Here is a 17,630-nt window from a genome sequence, read left to right as displayed (position 1 = left end):
CCTGTCCACCCTGGTTCCCGTCCCTTTGCCAAAGGCCTCGCCCCAGAGCTGGAGACCCGATCTTTTTCTCCCCAACATAGAGAAGTGGCTTTAACCCAGGCGCCCCTCGCACAAATCGCGTTCCAAGCCCAGTCGCTGGCTCTCTCCCCACCCCTCCCCGACCCCCAAAGGCTGCTCCCATTGACCACTGACGTCAGGAAGGACAAACCCGGCCCCGCGGGACCGCCCCAAGCCGCCGCCCGGCCCCCAGCTCCCTCCCCTCCTCCCCGGCACGGCGCGCCCAGAAAGGGACGCGGACACAACCCGATTTTCGCAAGGGCTCGGCAAAGCGGCGCGGAAAGAAGCTGCAACGCAGCCAGCCCCGCTCCCGCCCCTCGGCAGCGGCGGCGAGGTGGGCACCGATCTGGCGCTGGCTCGCTGCTCAGTGCCACGGCGGGGGGCATCACTCTGCCCCTCGGATCCCGCTGGCAGAAGGAAAGGTGTGGTCCACGAGCGGCGGCCTCAAAGGAGGGCCTCACCCATGACCCATCTCCTCTCAGTCACCACCCAAGCCTACCCAAGACCCTTCTCTCGGGTCCAGCGAGGTCCAAGCCTTGTCAGGTGATGACAGGTGGCGACGGGTGACCATGGCAACCCGAGGTGTGCAGCGGCCCGCCCCCGCCACCCAGAGTCACTCACCTGAAGGCTCCTAGCCTGGCGGAGGAGAACGCGGTTTCGAGGCCGGCGGCCGGCTCCGGGCTGAGGCGGGAGCGCGAGGGCGGGAGTGTGAGGTTGACGTCGGTCCTCCTTCCAGTCGTCCGCGCGTCAATCCATCAGTTCGTCAGCCCGTCCTTCTCGCGTCCGCTCCTCCCGGGCCCGCACTGCTCGGCTCAGCCTTGTGGCAGACTACGGTTGTCAAGTGCCGCTGGAGCCGAGCTCCAGCCACCAGCTGCAGCCAATCGCTGCGCTTCCCCGAGACACAGGACCCCGCCGGGCGGGGCGGCTAGGCAGGTGCCTGAGCAGAAGGGAGAGTCGGCGGGGCGGGGCCGAAGCTGGGGCGGGGCGGGGCCGGCCCGGAGGACCAGGCTGCAGTAGGGTATCTGGAGAACTGGATTCAGAGAAGGGCATGCGTGGTAACTGCGTAAACGGATAGCGACGACGCAGACCCACCGCTGGCGAGTAACCATGTGTCCTCAAATGGCGCGGGCGAGTTGTCGCTTCCAAATGGAGAAGTCGCTTGGGCATTAGGATTGACTCGGTATTTCTCCCGGTGATTAATAAAACCTACCGAAATATCTTACCCCCTCCCACTTCTCTGCTTTTCCATCCGCCTCCTTCTTCCCTGAAAATGCCATTTTCATTTTGTGAAGCTGTTCTGCTTTGAATCCATTTCCAGTGACTTTAACATGCTCACCCTTTTTGTTTTGATTGTAAGCGCCTTATTCCTATCCCATAGGTGCAGTAGTGCTTAAATATACGTGATGCTCAACAGAGGCGAATTAAACATTCAGGGAGTATGGAAGAATACAGTGACATAAACCTCTAAGAATCTTGTCCCCACAAAAGTTAAAGGCCAGAGCGAGCTGGTCACACACACACCCCCAAAAAAGTGAGAAATGGGGTGAGAGGTTGGTAAACAATAGTAATAACTTACAGCAACCAGAATCATTTCATTTAAATATTTAATTTTTTTAAATTTGATTTGATAGACAGCGTCTCACTGTATAGCCCAGGCTGTCTCAAACTCTCAATTCTGCCTCAGCATTGTAATTCCAAGTGCTGAGATTGCAGATGTGTGCCACCACACCTACCCAGTTTAAATATTTAGATCGTCAAGGACATCTAGAGAGGTACTAATTGAGAACAATTAGACAAAAACTTCAGCACCTACTAGAGGCAGAGGGAAGGAAGAAGGAAGGAAGGAAGGGAGGGAGGGAGGGAGGAAATCTCTTCTGGTGCTAGATTGCTTTTGGTTTTCATGAAGTTCTTTGTCTATATTCTCATTTAAGCCCCACAATCTCCCTTAAAATACCTAGTAATTTTTCCCATTTTAGAGATTAAGGGAAATAATTTGCCCAAGGTCATATACCTGATAGGCAGCAAGCAAAAATTCTAGCCATTCTCACTCTTTTTTTTTTTTAACCACTCTGCAGCCCTTTTTTTTTTTTTTTTTTTTGATGGTTTTTTTCAAGATAGGGTGTCAAGGAACAATTTGCCGAGGCTGGCCTAGAACCACAATCTTCCTGATCTCTGCCTCCTGAGAAGCTATAATTACAGGCCAGAATCACCAGAGCCCGGCCTCACTTTTTTTGGGGGGGAGTAGGGGAAAATCTAATTTTTTTGAGGGGTTTGGACATGGGAAGAGGTTGAAAAGGCACTAAAGAGGACAATGAGATCTGGCGTCCAAGTCTGTCTGGCCTTGTCATCTTGAAAACTATTCTGACTTTTTTTTTGTGGTGGTGGTACTGAAGTTTGAACTCAGGGCCTTGTGCTTGTTAGGCGGGTGCTCTACCACTTGAGCCATGCCCCCAGCCCCCATTTTGACTCTTAAAACCTTCTTCTTGGTGAGGCCCTGAATTCAAACCCCAGTACCACCCCCTCAAAAAAAAATTTCTTATTTTCCCATTCTACTTCACTGTGCCAATTGGAATTTTTAACTTGAAGAAAGTGAACCTTATTCTGACAAGGTAGGGAGGATTAGGTCTTATTTATCTTTATGTGGTCTAGTGTTACTTACATCCAATTTTTCAATAAACAATAGTCAGCACTGTCTGAAGCAAACACATAACACATATTTCTGGAAAAAGAAGGAGGTAGAAGGAGGGAAGGAACCAGGCACTGAAATAAAACATCTGGTACACCACCATATCACTGGTACACTAATAAATGCATTGACTGTATGTTTGCTTCCTAATGTAACATCAAGTTTTAGACAACAACTTCAATAGCTGTCAGCCTGAAGTGTCACCTTTCCTTCCGTACTCAGCTACACTGATTAAGATTAGATCTTGTCTTTCATTCCAGTCACTGCAAAAGGAGAGAATTGTTCAGAAAGGACAAGGCTTTCTTAGATGAAGGGCTGTCCTTAAATCCTGAGGCACTGCCTTCAACCATTCCCAGATATTTACTGAGTGCTCACTCTGGTTTAGGAACTAGGTTGGGCAACATTCAGAAATGCAGGTTCTAACATGACGGAATGATTCACAGTGCCTTATGACTTAAATACCTATAGGCTAAGGTGGACCCTTTTGAATGTGATTCTCAAATCTCATTTCTACAAAGGGAAAGAGAAGCTTTTGGTATTCCCAAATATTAGAAAGGAACCTGAGGCCTAAGCCCAAGCTAGGAGAGTTTAGTGGGGAGAAGGGAACTTGTTTTAAAAGTTCCAGTCTGATTATTGGGATACACACACACACACACACACACACACACACACACACACACACACATATCAAAGAGCTTTGTGCTTCAGAGCCAGTATTGTCCTGGCTTTGGGAAAACAAAGTACCACTGCTACTTCTTAAACAAATTCATGGACTAAAGCTGTACAAATACCTGGGTCTATCAGGGCTCTGTACAAAAGCTTAAATTATGCACTGCTGATTAAGCCTACTAGGCAAAAAATACATTTTAATTTCAACATAAAAGGGATATTATTATTTATATTAAGTAAATACCAATGTATTATTACAAATATTTTGTATGAACCTTGAGTTCAAATCCTAGTGCCTTTAAAGAAAGAAAGATTTGTAATAAATACCCCATTCTGATCAAGTCATTGAAATAAAATTAAATATCCCATTTTAATTGTCACTGACACAAAATTCACAAAAAGGGAAACTAAACTTTAGAAAATGTTAACAATCCATAAAGCACGTTAAGCATCATAATTTTACATAGGTGTTTTAGGATAAGGCTACTCAGTTTCTAATAATAAGCTTGAGATCACTTAGTAGAACTTGCTACAAAGATGAAAGAAATGTCATAGAGCAGGGCACAGGTCACTCATGCCTGTAATCCCAGCTATTCAGGAGGCAGAGATCAAGAGGATCTCAGTTCGAAGCCAGCCCGGGCAAAATAGTTCCGTGAGACCCTTTCTCAAAACACCCTTCACAAAAAAGGACTAGTGGAGTAGCTTAAGGTGTAGGCCCTGAATTCAAGCTCCAGTACCAGAAGAAAAGAAAAGTCATAGAGATCTACCAAAATAAGTCTGGGTAGGTGTTTTATTATAAGTTCCTATGCCATAAAAATACTTATAAAAATCCTATTTCAGAAAAGGTACTCCTAGCTACTCAGGAGGCAGAGATCAGGAAGATTGTGGTTCAGAGCCAGCCTGGGCAAACTGTTCCTCGAGACCCTATCTCAAAAAACTCTTCACAAAAATAGGTCTGGTGGAGTGGCTCAAGATGAAGGCCCTGAGTTCAAGCCCCAATACCACAAAAAAAAAAAAAAAACAGGTAAACAGTATTTCTTTCATAGTTTAATCAGTAACTAGATCCTTTCCAAATAAAATTTTAGTTATCTAAAATGGCCATACCAGGCAAATGACAAAAAATAACTTTTGTTTTAGAAAGTGTTCTTAGCCTAAAAAAAATATACCCAAGGGGGTTAGGGGTATAGCTCAATGGGAGAGCACTTGCTAGCATGTATAAAGTCCTTGGTTTGATTATCAGTGCCGTGAAAAACAAAACAAAGACTTCAGGCAGTTTATCAGGCTTTCTGAATAGGTAATAAAGAGTATGTTCATAGAACTCCCAGTACTAAAATAACACGTAGGCTTTATAAAAAGGCTCAAATTCAAATTCCTACCATCTACTAGTGACATATACGAAATTTACTCTGTATTTATAAAACTTTCTAATTCCATTTATCCAGATAATCATATCTGCTGTGTCTCAAATACAATAGATGTTTAATAAATACACATCTGATACCATATACCAAAACTTTTTCCTTGATCCCGCCCAGTCCCATAATTTAAATTTGAATAGCTCATGTAGTCATTTCTTAAGATCCAGGAAAAGTAACAGCCTTCTACAGCATATCTAACACCTTGTTCACAGACCATTCTCACCTCTAGTCTCTATTTATGGCAAGAAGGAAAGCATGAAGACTCTAAAGAAATCAGACCTAGAGAACTGGGACTGTTCTGGGATACAAGGAGAACTTTAATTAAAGTTTTGATTTTCAGGAATAATACTCAGTGTTGTCAGCTCTTATAAACAATCCAGAGGCTTCTGTAAAGAAGTAAGAAGGAGCCGGGCATGGTAGCAAATTCCTATAATCCTAGCACTCTGGAGCCTGAGACAGGAGGACTTCAAGTTTGAGCCAGACTGGGCTACAGAGAGAGACCCTGTATCAAAACAAAAAGAGCTGGAGGAGTGTCTACCAAGCAAGTGTAAGGCCCTGAGTTCAAACTCCAGTGCTGCAAAAAAAAAAAAAAAGTAGAAAGGAAAAGTGCCCCTTCTGAATAACTTCTGAGTTAACATTTAAATGAATTAGATACTTAAAGTCACCTTAAAGTGACAAACAATGCCTGGGTGGCTCTTGCTCCATGAAAGTGAAAACTCAAGCCAAGTTACCATTGTCAGTCCAAGACAACCCAGAAGGTGGCTCTCCAGGCAATTCACACAACTTCATTGCTCAGCCTTGTGAGCCATTTTTTCCGTTTCTGTGTTAATTCTATCCTATCTTCCCTGACATGCTACATGACGCGTTCATGTCATTCCCCTCATGATTCACCCTCATCGTGCTGCTTCAGTTTCCTTCATTGTCTGCCTAGAGAAAGGAAGTAGGTGCTTGTCATACCGGTCCAAGTTTTACTGATATTTGTAAATTGGTATCTATGTCCTTATACTGTTTAGGAGCTGGGTTTCTCTGAGTCTTCTCTGGGAGATGGACGTGCTGTCCATTTGCTGATGAAATCAGTTTCTCAGTCGGCAATGCTGCAAATCAAACTCTGAGCTATAGTACATTCATTCACATAACACAACTGCCTAAGGCCTGTTGGAAAATGGCCAGATGACTTCCCAGGCAACACCCTTCTCCACTGATGAGAGGATAAGCAAGCTATTTCCCTCATTTTAAAATTTGTACACTTACACCATGCATGATGGTGCACACTCGTAGTCCCAGCTTCTCGGGAGGTTGAGGCAGGAGGATTACAAGTTTGAGCCCAGACCAAGCAAAGTTCATAAAACCCTATCTCAGAAGAAAAAACAAACAAAAGGGCTGGGGTATGGTTCAAGTGGTAGAAAACATGCATGTGCAAGACTCTGGTTTCAGGCTGTGCACTGGTGGCTCACACCTGTAATCCTAGCTACTAGGGAGACAGAGACCAGGAGGACTGCAGTTCAAAGCCAGACTGGGCAAATAGTTTGTGAAACCCTATCTCAAAAATAACCAACATATAAAGGGCTGGTGAGGTGGATCAACTGGTGGAGTGCCTGCCTAGCAAGTGTGAGGCTCTGAGTTCAAACCCCAGTACCACGGAAAAAACAAAACAAAACAAAAAAACATTTTGGATTCAATCTCTAGTACAGAAAACAAAAGAAAACAAAACTCTATACTTAGAATTAATATTATAGTTTTCATACAAGAACACCAGTTTAAATACAGGTAAACCAACAATTTCAAGTGCAATCATAGATATATGTTAGACTCTCTGCTTGAGTATCTAATTAAACATACTAAGAAATAAATGGCCTAAAATTTCTAAAAGAGAAAGCTTCACTTAAACTGGGGAGGAATTATTATGAAGGTGCCAGTAGCTCACACCTGTAATCCTATCTACTCAGGAGGATCATGATTGGAAGCTAGCCTGCCAAATAGTTCTGCAGAGCCTATCTTGGAAAAACCCATCACAAAAAAACGGCTGGTAGTGTGGCACAAAGTGTAGGCCCTGAGTTCAGACCCCAGTACTGCAAAAAAGGAAAAAAAGAAATGTAGACATACAAAACAAATGCAATGAGTAATACCTTGTTTATATCCTGTTTGATGTAGGCAAAATAGCCCCTCAAGACTTCCATGTCCAAATACCCAGAACCTATGCATATGTTACTAGGGTGGTAAACCATGCTTTGCTGGTATGGTTAAGGATGCTGAAATGAGGAGACTATAGTAAGAGGTCCAGGTGGGTCCAATGTAATCACAGAAAATCTTTCCCAGCTGGTTTCAGATGGACACAGGACCACAGAAGGGTTAGAGATGCAACACTGAGAGCTTTAAGGACCAAAGAAGAGGAACACATGCTGTTGAGTCACACCTGTAATACGTTAGTAATACTAGTTACTTGAGAGGCTGAAAGTAGGAGGATCAAGTTTCAAGGCCAGCCCAGGCAAATAGTTCAAGAGACACCCATCTCCAAAATAACCAGAGCAAAATGGACTGGAGTTGTGGGTCAAGTGTTAGAGCTCCTGCTTTGCAAGCTTGAAGCCTTGTGTTCAAACTCCAGTCCCATCCAAAAAGTAAACAAAACAAAGAAGGGGACCATGAGGCAAGAAATGAAGCCTCCAGAAACTGGAAAAGGCATGTAAACAGATTTTCTCCTAGAACATTCAGAAAGACCCACAACCCTGTTAGCACCTTGATTTTAGTTCCATGAGGCCAGAGTCATACTTCTGACTTACAGAACTGTAAAATAATAAATTTATGTTTTCACTTGAGCCACACTCCCGGTCTTTTGTGTGTGTTGGCTATTTCTGAGATAGAGAACTATTCGCCTGGGGCTGGTTTCCAACTGAGATCCTCCTAATCTTTGCCAAGAAAGTTTTCCCTCATGGGTACATGAGGGAATCCCAAAACTGTTCACTGACTTGGAGATGAAAAATATGAAACGTTTCATAAATTTGTGTGTCTCCCTTAATGCTGGGGCCATGCAAGTGTTAATTTTTGATAGGGTATGATAATAGTATTTGGGTTCAGTTACTTTTTGAAATTTTTTTTGTTGTAAACACATATTGGCAGCCAGGTGCCAGTGGCTCACAACTGAAATCCTAGCCACATGAGAGGCTGAGTTTGGGAGGATCAAGGTTCAAGGCCAACCCCAGGCAATTAAAGAAAATTCCAGATGTATTATTTATTTTTAAAATTTTTTTTCTTTTATTCATATGTGCATACAATGTATGGGTCATTTCTCCCTCCTTCAGATGTAATATTTCATCTATAAATACTTCAATAATTTTTTTTTTTTGGTAGCACTGGGATTTGGACTCAGGGCTTCGAGCTTGCAAAGCAGGTGTTCTACCACTTGAGTTACACCTCCAGTCCGTTTGCTCTGGTTATTTGCCCAGGTTGAACTTTTTGCCTAGGTTGGCCTCAAGCCATGATTCTTCCAATCTCAGCATCCTAAGTAGCTAGGATTATAGGCATGAGCCACCAGTGCCCTGCCAGAAAATTCTTTAGGACAGTGCTGATCCAGAGTGCACAGGTGCACTCTTCTATGTTCATTCACTTAAAAATTTTTTTACTATGGAAAATATCAAGCATACACAGAATAGCATAATGAACCCCCAGTTTTAATCATGAAGTGTTCCATATTTTTCTGAGGCTGGAGGTATGACTCAAATCTTAGAGCCACTGCCTTGTAAGCAAACCCACATACCATGAAAAAAATGTTTTTGTGACAGTGCAACTGAGAAACTGAATTTTTAATTTTAATTAGATTTAAATAGCTGTAGGTGGCTAGCATCTACCATATTACACAATGCAGCTCTAAAAACTGGAAGACAGCCTTGCTGCCTTACTATCAGAACTCAAAAATGAGCTCATGGCTGGTGTCAGTGGCTCATGCCTGTAATCCTAGCTACTCAGGAGGCAGAGATCAGGAAGATCACAGTTAGAAGCCAACCCAGGCATAGTTTGTGAGACCCTATCTCGAAAAAACCCTTACAAAAAAGAGCTGATGGAATGGATGAAGGTGTAGGCACTGAGTTCAAACCCTAGTACAGCAAAAACAAAAAAAGAGCTCATGAATCAAGTCAGTGCCTAGCTGTTATTTTTGTCTGTCCAGCCTGCCTTTCCTGTTTGTGCTAAAAGAAAGATCTAGCGCCCATGCCCACTCTAGGCACTTCTCCAAGAGGTGAGGCTTGAAGTCCAGGGTATAGTACAGCTTCCAGGTCAGTGACTGATCCAAGAAAATGATCAGAGCCAAGACAATCATAACCCTTATGTGGAATTTTTTGTATTAGGAAGTGCAACGGCTCCCTCAATGTGAAGGGTAAGGATGGAACCTAAAACTGATGGTCATGTTACTAGGACACCCTAGAATAAAACCAAAATTAGGATAAAAATGGAGAGACAGTCTTGATTCTCCTTAAATCAGCTCCATTCCTTCTTCCCCATGTTTCAGCTGAGGCAAGCCAATAAATTCCTTTATTGCTTATGCTAGTTTTACCTTGTATCACTTGCAACTTAAAAAGTCTTAATACAAAGTCCCATGAAAAAAAGAAAAAAAGGGGCAAAGTCCCATGAAAAAGTTCTTATAAGCAGAATAGAGTAAGACACTCAAAATGACTGAGAGACATGATTCAAGTCAGTGTAAATAGAGTACCTCTCTGCACAAGGTAAGTAGACTTTGAATAATGGCTGCCAGTTTAACATTCTTTGTGCTGGTTACTACCAGTTCCGTCTTAAGAGTGGAGCAGGTTATGATTAACAAAACCAGTGACTTTTTATTATCCCATTCCCAATCTTGATTTTAGCTTGGACTGGAGTAGTTTTTCACTGGTGTTTATTTTTTTTAAACAAAAGGAGCAACCCAGGAATGCATCAAGTTTTCTATTTTACAAGATAGAAAAGTTTTTAGCAAGATTAAGCAGCCTGAGCTCAATTCAGCAGCACATACACTAAAATTGAAATGATACAGAGAAGATTAGCATGGTCCCTGTGCAAGGATGACATGCAAATTCGTGAAGCATTCCATATTTAAAAAAAAAAGAAAGATTAAGCAGCTAGAATTACCATACTACCAGTAATGGAACATCCTGGGGAAAAGCTACAAATCACAGACAAATTCAATCTATTTAACTTTTTGTATTTTATTCCTTATATCAATTAAGAACATAATAATTCCTTATATCAATTAAGAACATAAAATCAATTAAGAACGTAAAATTTTCCCAAGTACTGATTTATAAATAATGTTTATAAGTGACACAAAAAGTTCAGTTTCGAAAGAGTAACATTCAGTGATCTCTTTAAATGCAATTTTGATCCTTAGTTTAAACTAGTACAACAATAATTTAATGCTTAAACTAATACACAAATCTTGCTTGCACCCACATCTGGTTTTAATCAAGCACACACTTCCACAATGAACTGGTACTTACAAATATGTTAATAAACACCACCCCAGCTACTCACCCTGCCATCAGCTTTTTAAGCACCGCCATTTCTGCCATTGAAAGCATTTATTTTTAGAAGCTCTGATCTGGGAAAATGAGGTCTTCGAAAACTTAACTGATAGTAAATCAAGTCTTTCAACACAGAAGCACTGATATCAAACTTTTAGTTTCTCAGACAAACAAAAAACCCTATCTTTAGAAAATAATATTAAAACAAATGAAGACAGATAAACGTTCTTGCAGAAACTTGTAGTTTCCTGTGCCATCTCCTTAAAATAAACACAAACCACTTCACTATCTTCACAAACCTCTCAGACCACTATTGTCTAAAAACTTCAGAATGCATGAAATGCAAGTCTTAGCTGTCAGTCAAAAGGACATTTAGATCTCACATATTAAAAGCTACAGCATAGCTTATAATGGCACAAATCTACCCACACATAAATACTACATTATCCTTTAGCTAGGTGAAAAGTCAGAAGGAACTACATGGTTTGCAACACTTTAACTTGAATGTAGTCATTAAAAGCCAACAAGTGATTCAAGTATGGTTGTATGAAGGCAGGCAGTTAAAGGCTCAAATATTACTGTAAAATTGAAAACATAAAGGCTGAAAGGTCGTGCTTCTCCATCTTTCATTTACATGCCTAGACAGTGGGATATCACCGCAGAAAACACAGTTATCATATATGGTTTCCACAGAAGACAGTAAATGTTCAGAAAGTACAAAAGGTGTCAAGATCCATAATTTGCTTCGTCAAATGCTTTTCTAGCTCGTTTCAATTCTTCATTCATGGTAAGTAAGTCTTTAACCCTAGCAAACTTCCTTGGATCTTTTCGAATCAAGAAGACAATATCTTCCACTTGCACTCGACCTTGTCTTCCAATTGACATTGCCTTGTGAGTCTATTACAAAGAAACATATTAAATTTGATTTTTAAAAATTCAGCATTTTATGACTGGGCATGGTAGCTCATACCTGTAATCCTAGCTATTTGGGAGGCAGAGATCAGGAGGATTGAGGTTCAAAGCCAGCCCTAGGCACATGGTTTGTGAGACCTTATCTCAAAAATACCCAACACAAAAAACAGGTCTGGTCTAGTGGCTCAAGTGGTAGAGTGCCTGACTAGCAAGCATGAGACCCTGAGTTCAAACTCCAGTGCCAAAATAAATAAAGAAAATGTTAAGGGCATTAAAACCATCAAATTTACTGATATTCATTAAAAAAAAAATTTTTTTTGAGACAGGCTCTCACTATATAGACTAGGCTAGCCTTGAATTCATAATCCTCCCTCCTCAGCCTTCTGAGAGCTGGGATTATAGGCAGAGTCACCATACCCACTTTGTTTTTTGATATTTATTTGTGTCTTTTAAGACTGAGTCCCATTATATATCCCACACTGGCCTCATACTCAGGATCCTCCTGCCTTTGCTTCCTGAGTGTTAGAAGTGCTAGGATTACAGGCATGTGCCAACATACTAAGGACATGCTCTACCACTGAATTATACCCCCAAACCAATATATTTAGCTTTTGGCTTCATTTGTATAAAGTAATTTTTAATTTCTTTGTAACGACCCATTTCATTTATGCTTTGAGTCCTCTTCCATCTCAATAGCTAGTAAATATTTGTCGGTTTTCTTAGAATCAAATAAATAAATTTTATCATTATGTACTCATTATTATTATGTATGTCATTATGTACTCATTTTGTACAAAAGCAAAGGTTTAACATAATGAAAACAGAAATATTGAACAGAAAGTGTGGCTCAAGTGGTACAGCACCAGCTTTGCAAGCACAAAGCCTGGAGTTCAAACCCTAGTCCCACCAAAAAATACAGAAATATTTAACATTAAGTAAACAAACTTGAGTGCATCCATTCAGTTAACATCATAAAGCAATTACAATGTTATAGAATATTATACAGTGACATGGGTGAAGTATTCTAGCTTACCTATCAGAAAAGCAAGTTCTAAGATTATAAATACCAAACAATTCCAATTTTATAAAAACCTTTAAAATATGTATAAAAAGACAAAATAAGCTCAGGGTGCTGGAGGCTCATACCTGTAATCCTAGCTATTCAGGAGGCAGAATCAGGAGAATTGAGGTTCAAGGACAGTCTGAGCAAATTGTTCTCGAGATACTATCTTGAAAATACCCAACACTAAAAAGGGCTGGGGGAACAGCCCAAGTGGTAGAATAGATGTCTAGCAAGTGTGACCCCTGAGTTCAAACCCCAGTACTGCAAAAAAAAAAAAAAAAAAGATAAAGTAATGCTCAGCAAAATGTTAGTTGTTTCTAGGTGGAAGAATTATAGACTTTATTATCTTCCCTGTGCTTTTTCATACATTCTAAATTGTATTTAATTGATATTAATTTGATTGATTGATTGATTGGGGCACACAAGTGCTCTATCATTTGAGCTTTGCCCCCCAGAACCTTTTGTTTTTGAGATAATCTTGCTATTATTTAACTTTGCTTGGACTAGCTTCGAATTTGCCATTCTCCTGCCTCTTCCTCTGGAGTAGCTGGGATCAAAACCTAGGGCCTCAGAATGCTAGGAGGATGCTCTACCACTGAGCTACACTCTTAACCCTTACTTTTATAGACAGAAATTGTTTTGTTGCTGGGCGCCGGTGGCTCATGCCTATAATCCTAGCTACTCCAGAGGCAAAGATCAGGAGGATCGCAGTTCAAAGCCAACCTAAGGCAAACAGTTCATGAGACCCTATCTCAGGGAAAAAAGAAAACAAAAAAACAAACAATACAAAACAGGACTGGTGGAGTGGCTCAAGTGGTAGAGTGACTGACTAGCAAGCCTAGCAAGCATGAAGCCCTGAATTCATAGCCCCAGTGCCACCAAAAAAAAAAAAAAAAAAGAAATTGTTTTGGTCTGGTTCAAATACTGAGGTTTGAACCCCAGGCCTCATGCTTGCTAGGCAAGTGCTCTACCACTTAAGTCATACCTCCAGCCCAAAAAAGATTTGTAAAAGTGCATACTTTTTTTTGTGTAGTGTTGGGGATTGAACCTAGGGCCTTGTACATGTTAGGCAAGTGCTGTACCATGTAGCTAAACCCACAGCTCTTGTAGCTCATCATAAAGAAACAATCCAAAACAAAGGGTCAAAATTCACAATACCTAACCACAACCAAACTCAGTAATCCCTTTCCTGTGAATGTATTCCAGGAAAGAAGGGGGAAAAAATCCAGGAATATGGCCATTCAAGATTTTAGACTCAGGGTTGGGTTTGTAGCTCAATGGTAGACAAACCTGCATAGCATTCTTTTTTCTTTCTTTTCTTTTCCTTTTCTTCCCCCTCCCTCTCTTTCTTCCTTCTCTCTCTTTCTTTTTCTTTTCTTAAATTATAATACTTTATTGGGTATTTAAAATGTCATTGTGAGACAGGACAGGAATTTTTATCATGAAGGTCTTCCAGGGGATGTTTAGCATTCTTGAGGCACTGGATTTGATCTCCAGCACCACAAAATAGAACCACTGTGGGCTGGAGGTGTGCCTTAAGTGGTAGAACGCCTAGAAGGCAGAAGGCACTGAGTTACAAACCACAGTACTGTGAAAAAAAATTAATCTAAAAATAAAACCACCTGTAAATGACTTATACAATAAGGAAATAGTTAAGTATGTTAGAAAACAATTTGAATTTTATGTAACTACTGAAATAATTACGATTAGATCACAAGAACTATCTACCATAGAACTTAGAAAAAAAGAATGTTACCATGATCACTACTATGTAAGACATTATATATCTTAATTTAAATTTTTTCTTGCTTTTTATTTGGAGTAGGCTCCTGGATATGAACTGTATATACCTTTAAATAAATATTGGAAGGGAAAAAAATCAAATTTATGTTGGATAATGAGGTTATGGGAAATGTTTCTTATTTTATGTCTTTATAAATAAAATACAAGAGGAAGGGTAGAATATATTTACATAATCTCCATCCTTAATGATAAACAGAAACCAATTAAATTCCACAAAAAAGCACTCAAATGGATAGTTTACTTCAAAAGGATGCCCTAGGTGTTAATCTTACAATTTCAAATCTGTTTTTCAACTAACTAAAACAAGTTACAAAAAAAAAAAGCAAAAACAGTAATAATAAAGACTAGTTTTCTAACCACCAGAATCTTACCATTTCAGTGATGAATTCTATAACAAGGTCTTCAAGAATATCCACTGACTCAGTGTAAGGGTTCTGGTCATCCCCAAATCCGTACATCATACACCGTACTGTAAAAGCAATCACTTTTGTTTACCTGAACATAGTCACAATTTTACCAATACTTTTTCCACATCAACTGGAACTGATTAGCCAAGTGAAGATGATACTGGTTTAAAAATGTATTTACAAACGGTATTTACGTTGTATCTGTGTCTCAAAGTATGGATTTTGGTGTAAAAGGTTTACCACAGTCTTATGACCAGTCTTATCATCTAACCTCCAACAAAACTCCCCTCCCAGCTACTAAACCCTAATATGAACATTCTTTTCCTAATCGCTAACATTTTCTTATCCGTAACCATTTAAGTAGGAGATTTTATGGGAGGGACAATGCTAGCAATGGCTTAGCCTTTTCTGGAGTAGTTTCTGTGTGTAGGGTGACACTAGAGCACTGGAAAAGAGAAGGCTGAAAAATTTTCTCCCACTTTACCCTAGGGGAAAGGACATGAGAGAAAGTGCTCCATATAGGATAATTAAAAGAAGAACACAGAGGACTTACAAAGAATCTTGACATTTCGTTTCCTAGATCAATACAACTGCCAGCAAAACCTTTCAGGCTTCATTTGAAGAAACCATTGAATATGTAAAAGAGAAGAAAAGTCTAATGTAGAGTAATAAAAATAACTGCAAATAGCTAAAACTTATATAGCCCTTACTATATAAAAAGGTACTGTTTTACATATATAACTCATTTAATCTTCACAACAATCCTTTGAAGTAGATACTATTGTTTCTTATTCGTATTTTATAGATAAAAACTGAGGTGCTGATTTAAGTGATTTACCCAAGGTCACACAGCTAGTAAGAGATGAAGCCTGAATTTGAACCAGAGTCTCTGGCGCAAAACAGTATTATACTTCTTTCTAGCTTAGAGTGAACTCACGGCTTCACAAAGCAGGTGCTCTACCACTTGATCCATACCTCAGGTTCTGCATAGAAATTCTCAACATATAGTCTTAACGTATATCCCCATAAGTCCACAGACAAGTGTCAAGAAGTCCTTAATCTCCCTTGCAGTTACATAGAAAAAAGTCATAATTATCTGCATATGTGCATTCTTCTGGGAAGAATTATAACTTTTATCAAATTCTCAAAGGGGTATGTAGATTTTTTGCAGGGAGGTCATCACTGGGTTTTGAACTTGCTACCTCACGCTTATGAGGAAGGCACTCTATACTTGAATCCTGGCCCGACCCCTATTTTACTTTGGTTATTATTTTAATAGTCTCAAGCTTTTTGCCTGGGGCAATCCTCCTACTTATGCCTCCCTCATAGCTAGGACCATAGCCATACACCATCACACTATGCTTTATGTGTGTTTGTTGAGGTGAGATCTCCCTAACTTTTTGCCCAGGCTGGCCTAGAATCTCAATCTTCCCAATCCCTGCCTCCCAAGTAACTAGAATTATAGGCATGAGCTACCATGTCTGGCTTTTTTTTTTTTTTTTTTTTAAGATAAATTTTGGGCTGGTGGAGTGGTAAAGTGCCTAGCAAGCATGAGGCCCCCTAGTTAAACCCCAGTACTGCCAAAAAAAATTTTTTTAAAGGCAAGCATGGTGGTACATGCCTGCAATCTCAGCACTCTAGAGCCTGAAGCAGGAGGATTATGAGTGAGAAACCCTGTCTCAAAAAAAGAATTTTAGACTTATAAATGAGTTGCAAAATAGCACAGAACTCCCATATACCTTAAATTTAGCTTTCCCTTATGATAACATCTCATATAACCTGGATATTTATCAAAACAATTAACACTGGTGTAAGCATAGACCTTATTCAAGGTTTCCACAAATATCCTTTTTTTGTTCCAGATTACAGATTTTATTTATTTTTCCAGTGCTGGAGATCAAATGCAGGAGCTTCACAAATTAGGTAAGTGCTGTTTGAATTACATCTCAAACCTCTGTTCCAGGTTCCTATCAAGGATTCCACTTACTTAGCTGTCAGGCCTCCTTAGTTTTCTCCATCCAATCTGTGACAATTCCTCGGTCTTTCCCTGTCTTTCAAGACCTTAACACTTTTTTTTTTTTCCGGTACTAGGGTTTGAACTCAGAGTCTACACCTTGAGCCACTCCACCAGCCCTTTTTTGTGACGGGTTTTTTCAAGATAGGGTCTTGCAAACTACTTGCCCAGGCTGGATTCAAACCTCCATCCTTTTGATCTCTGCTTCCTGAGTAGCCACCAGTGCCCAGCCCAAGACCTTAACACTTTTGAAGAACAGTGGTCAATTGTATAGACTGTTCCTCGGTTTGGCTTTGTTTGATGTTTTCTCATGATTAGACTGAAGTTATACATTATTAGAAAGGATACCAAGAGGTGAGGTGATGTGCCTTTGTATCAGGGGTACATGATATCAATACATATTATTGTGATGCTAACTTTGTTCACTTCGCTAAAGTAATTTGAAAAAACTAAGAGTGATCATTTTTCACTCTAAGTTTACTGCTTTTCACATATATATATACATACGAAATATATATGTACGTATATGTATATATTTTTTTGGTGGTAGTTGGGCTCGAACTCGGGGCCTCACGCTTGCTAGGCAGGTCCTCCATCACTTGAGCTCCTCCATCAATCCTTTTTTGTGTTAGATATTTTCAAGATAGGGGCTCACTTTTGTTGCAGTTCACACTGGTCTCCAACTGCAATCCTCTGATCTCTACCTGCTGCGTAGCAGGATTACAAGTGTAAGTCACCAGTACCTGGCCTTTCTCCTTAAATATTTTGAGGAAGATACTTTGTCACTAATATTTTGATGGGTAGAATTCACCAGTAGGAAAATACAATTCACTGGAAAATAGATAAATGTTATATAGGAAGTAACCTGTGTTTAGTTAAAGGTATAAACAAACGCTAGTGAATGCTTTGAAACTGTGTTATACCAACCAAAAAAATTCCTTTTAGACTGGAGGTGTGGCTCAAGTAGTAGAGCACCTGCTTTGCAAGCACAAAGCCCTGAGTTCAAACTCTAGTCCCACCAAAAAAAAAAAAAAAAAAAGATTTAGACCAGATCCTGACAGTAAGATATATGAAGATTTTGCTCAGCCTGAACACTGAGT

General features: G+C 40.2%; 1 protein-coding gene and 1 non-coding gene across 7 annotated transcripts in view; one reads left to right on the top strand and one right to left on the bottom strand.

Moving 5' to 3' along the window:
- Positions 1-17,630, bottom strand: part of Wdr47 (WD repeat domain 47) — an 85,713-nt gene that overhangs the window by 65,640 nt on the left and 2,443 nt on the right. The window contains exons 3-4 of one of the 6 annotated variants that reach the window (XM_020163052.2): positions 14,481-14,578; positions 9,997-11,228 (exon numbers count right to left, since the gene is read on the bottom strand). The exons of 4 other annotated variants lie outside the window; for them this stretch is intronic. In XM_020163052.2, the coding sequence (XP_020018641.2) occupies positions 11,058-11,228; positions 14,481-14,578 (269 nt within the window). In that variant the 3' untranslated portion in view covers positions 9,997-11,057. Of the gene's footprint in view, positions 1-678; positions 963-9,996; positions 11,229-14,480; positions 14,579-17,630 lie in introns of those variants that run through there. One more of the 6 variants, XM_074050851.1, reaches the window with a different exon arrangement.
- LOC141415162 (U6 spliceosomal RNA) lies at positions 9,801-9,907 on the top strand. The gene has a single exon (XR_012440176.1). It is a non-coding gene; the product is annotated as a U6 spliceosomal RNA (small nuclear RNA).

The sequence above is a fragment of the Castor canadensis genome, chromosome 12 (assembly GCF_047511655.1).
Source record: "Castor canadensis chromosome 12, mCasCan1.hap1v2, whole genome shotgun sequence".
Taxonomy (NCBI): domain Eukaryota; kingdom Metazoa; phylum Chordata; class Mammalia; order Rodentia; family Castoridae; genus Castor; species Castor canadensis.
Note: the sequence above shows the minus strand (reverse complement) of the source record. Positions and strands in the feature narration are given on the sequence as shown.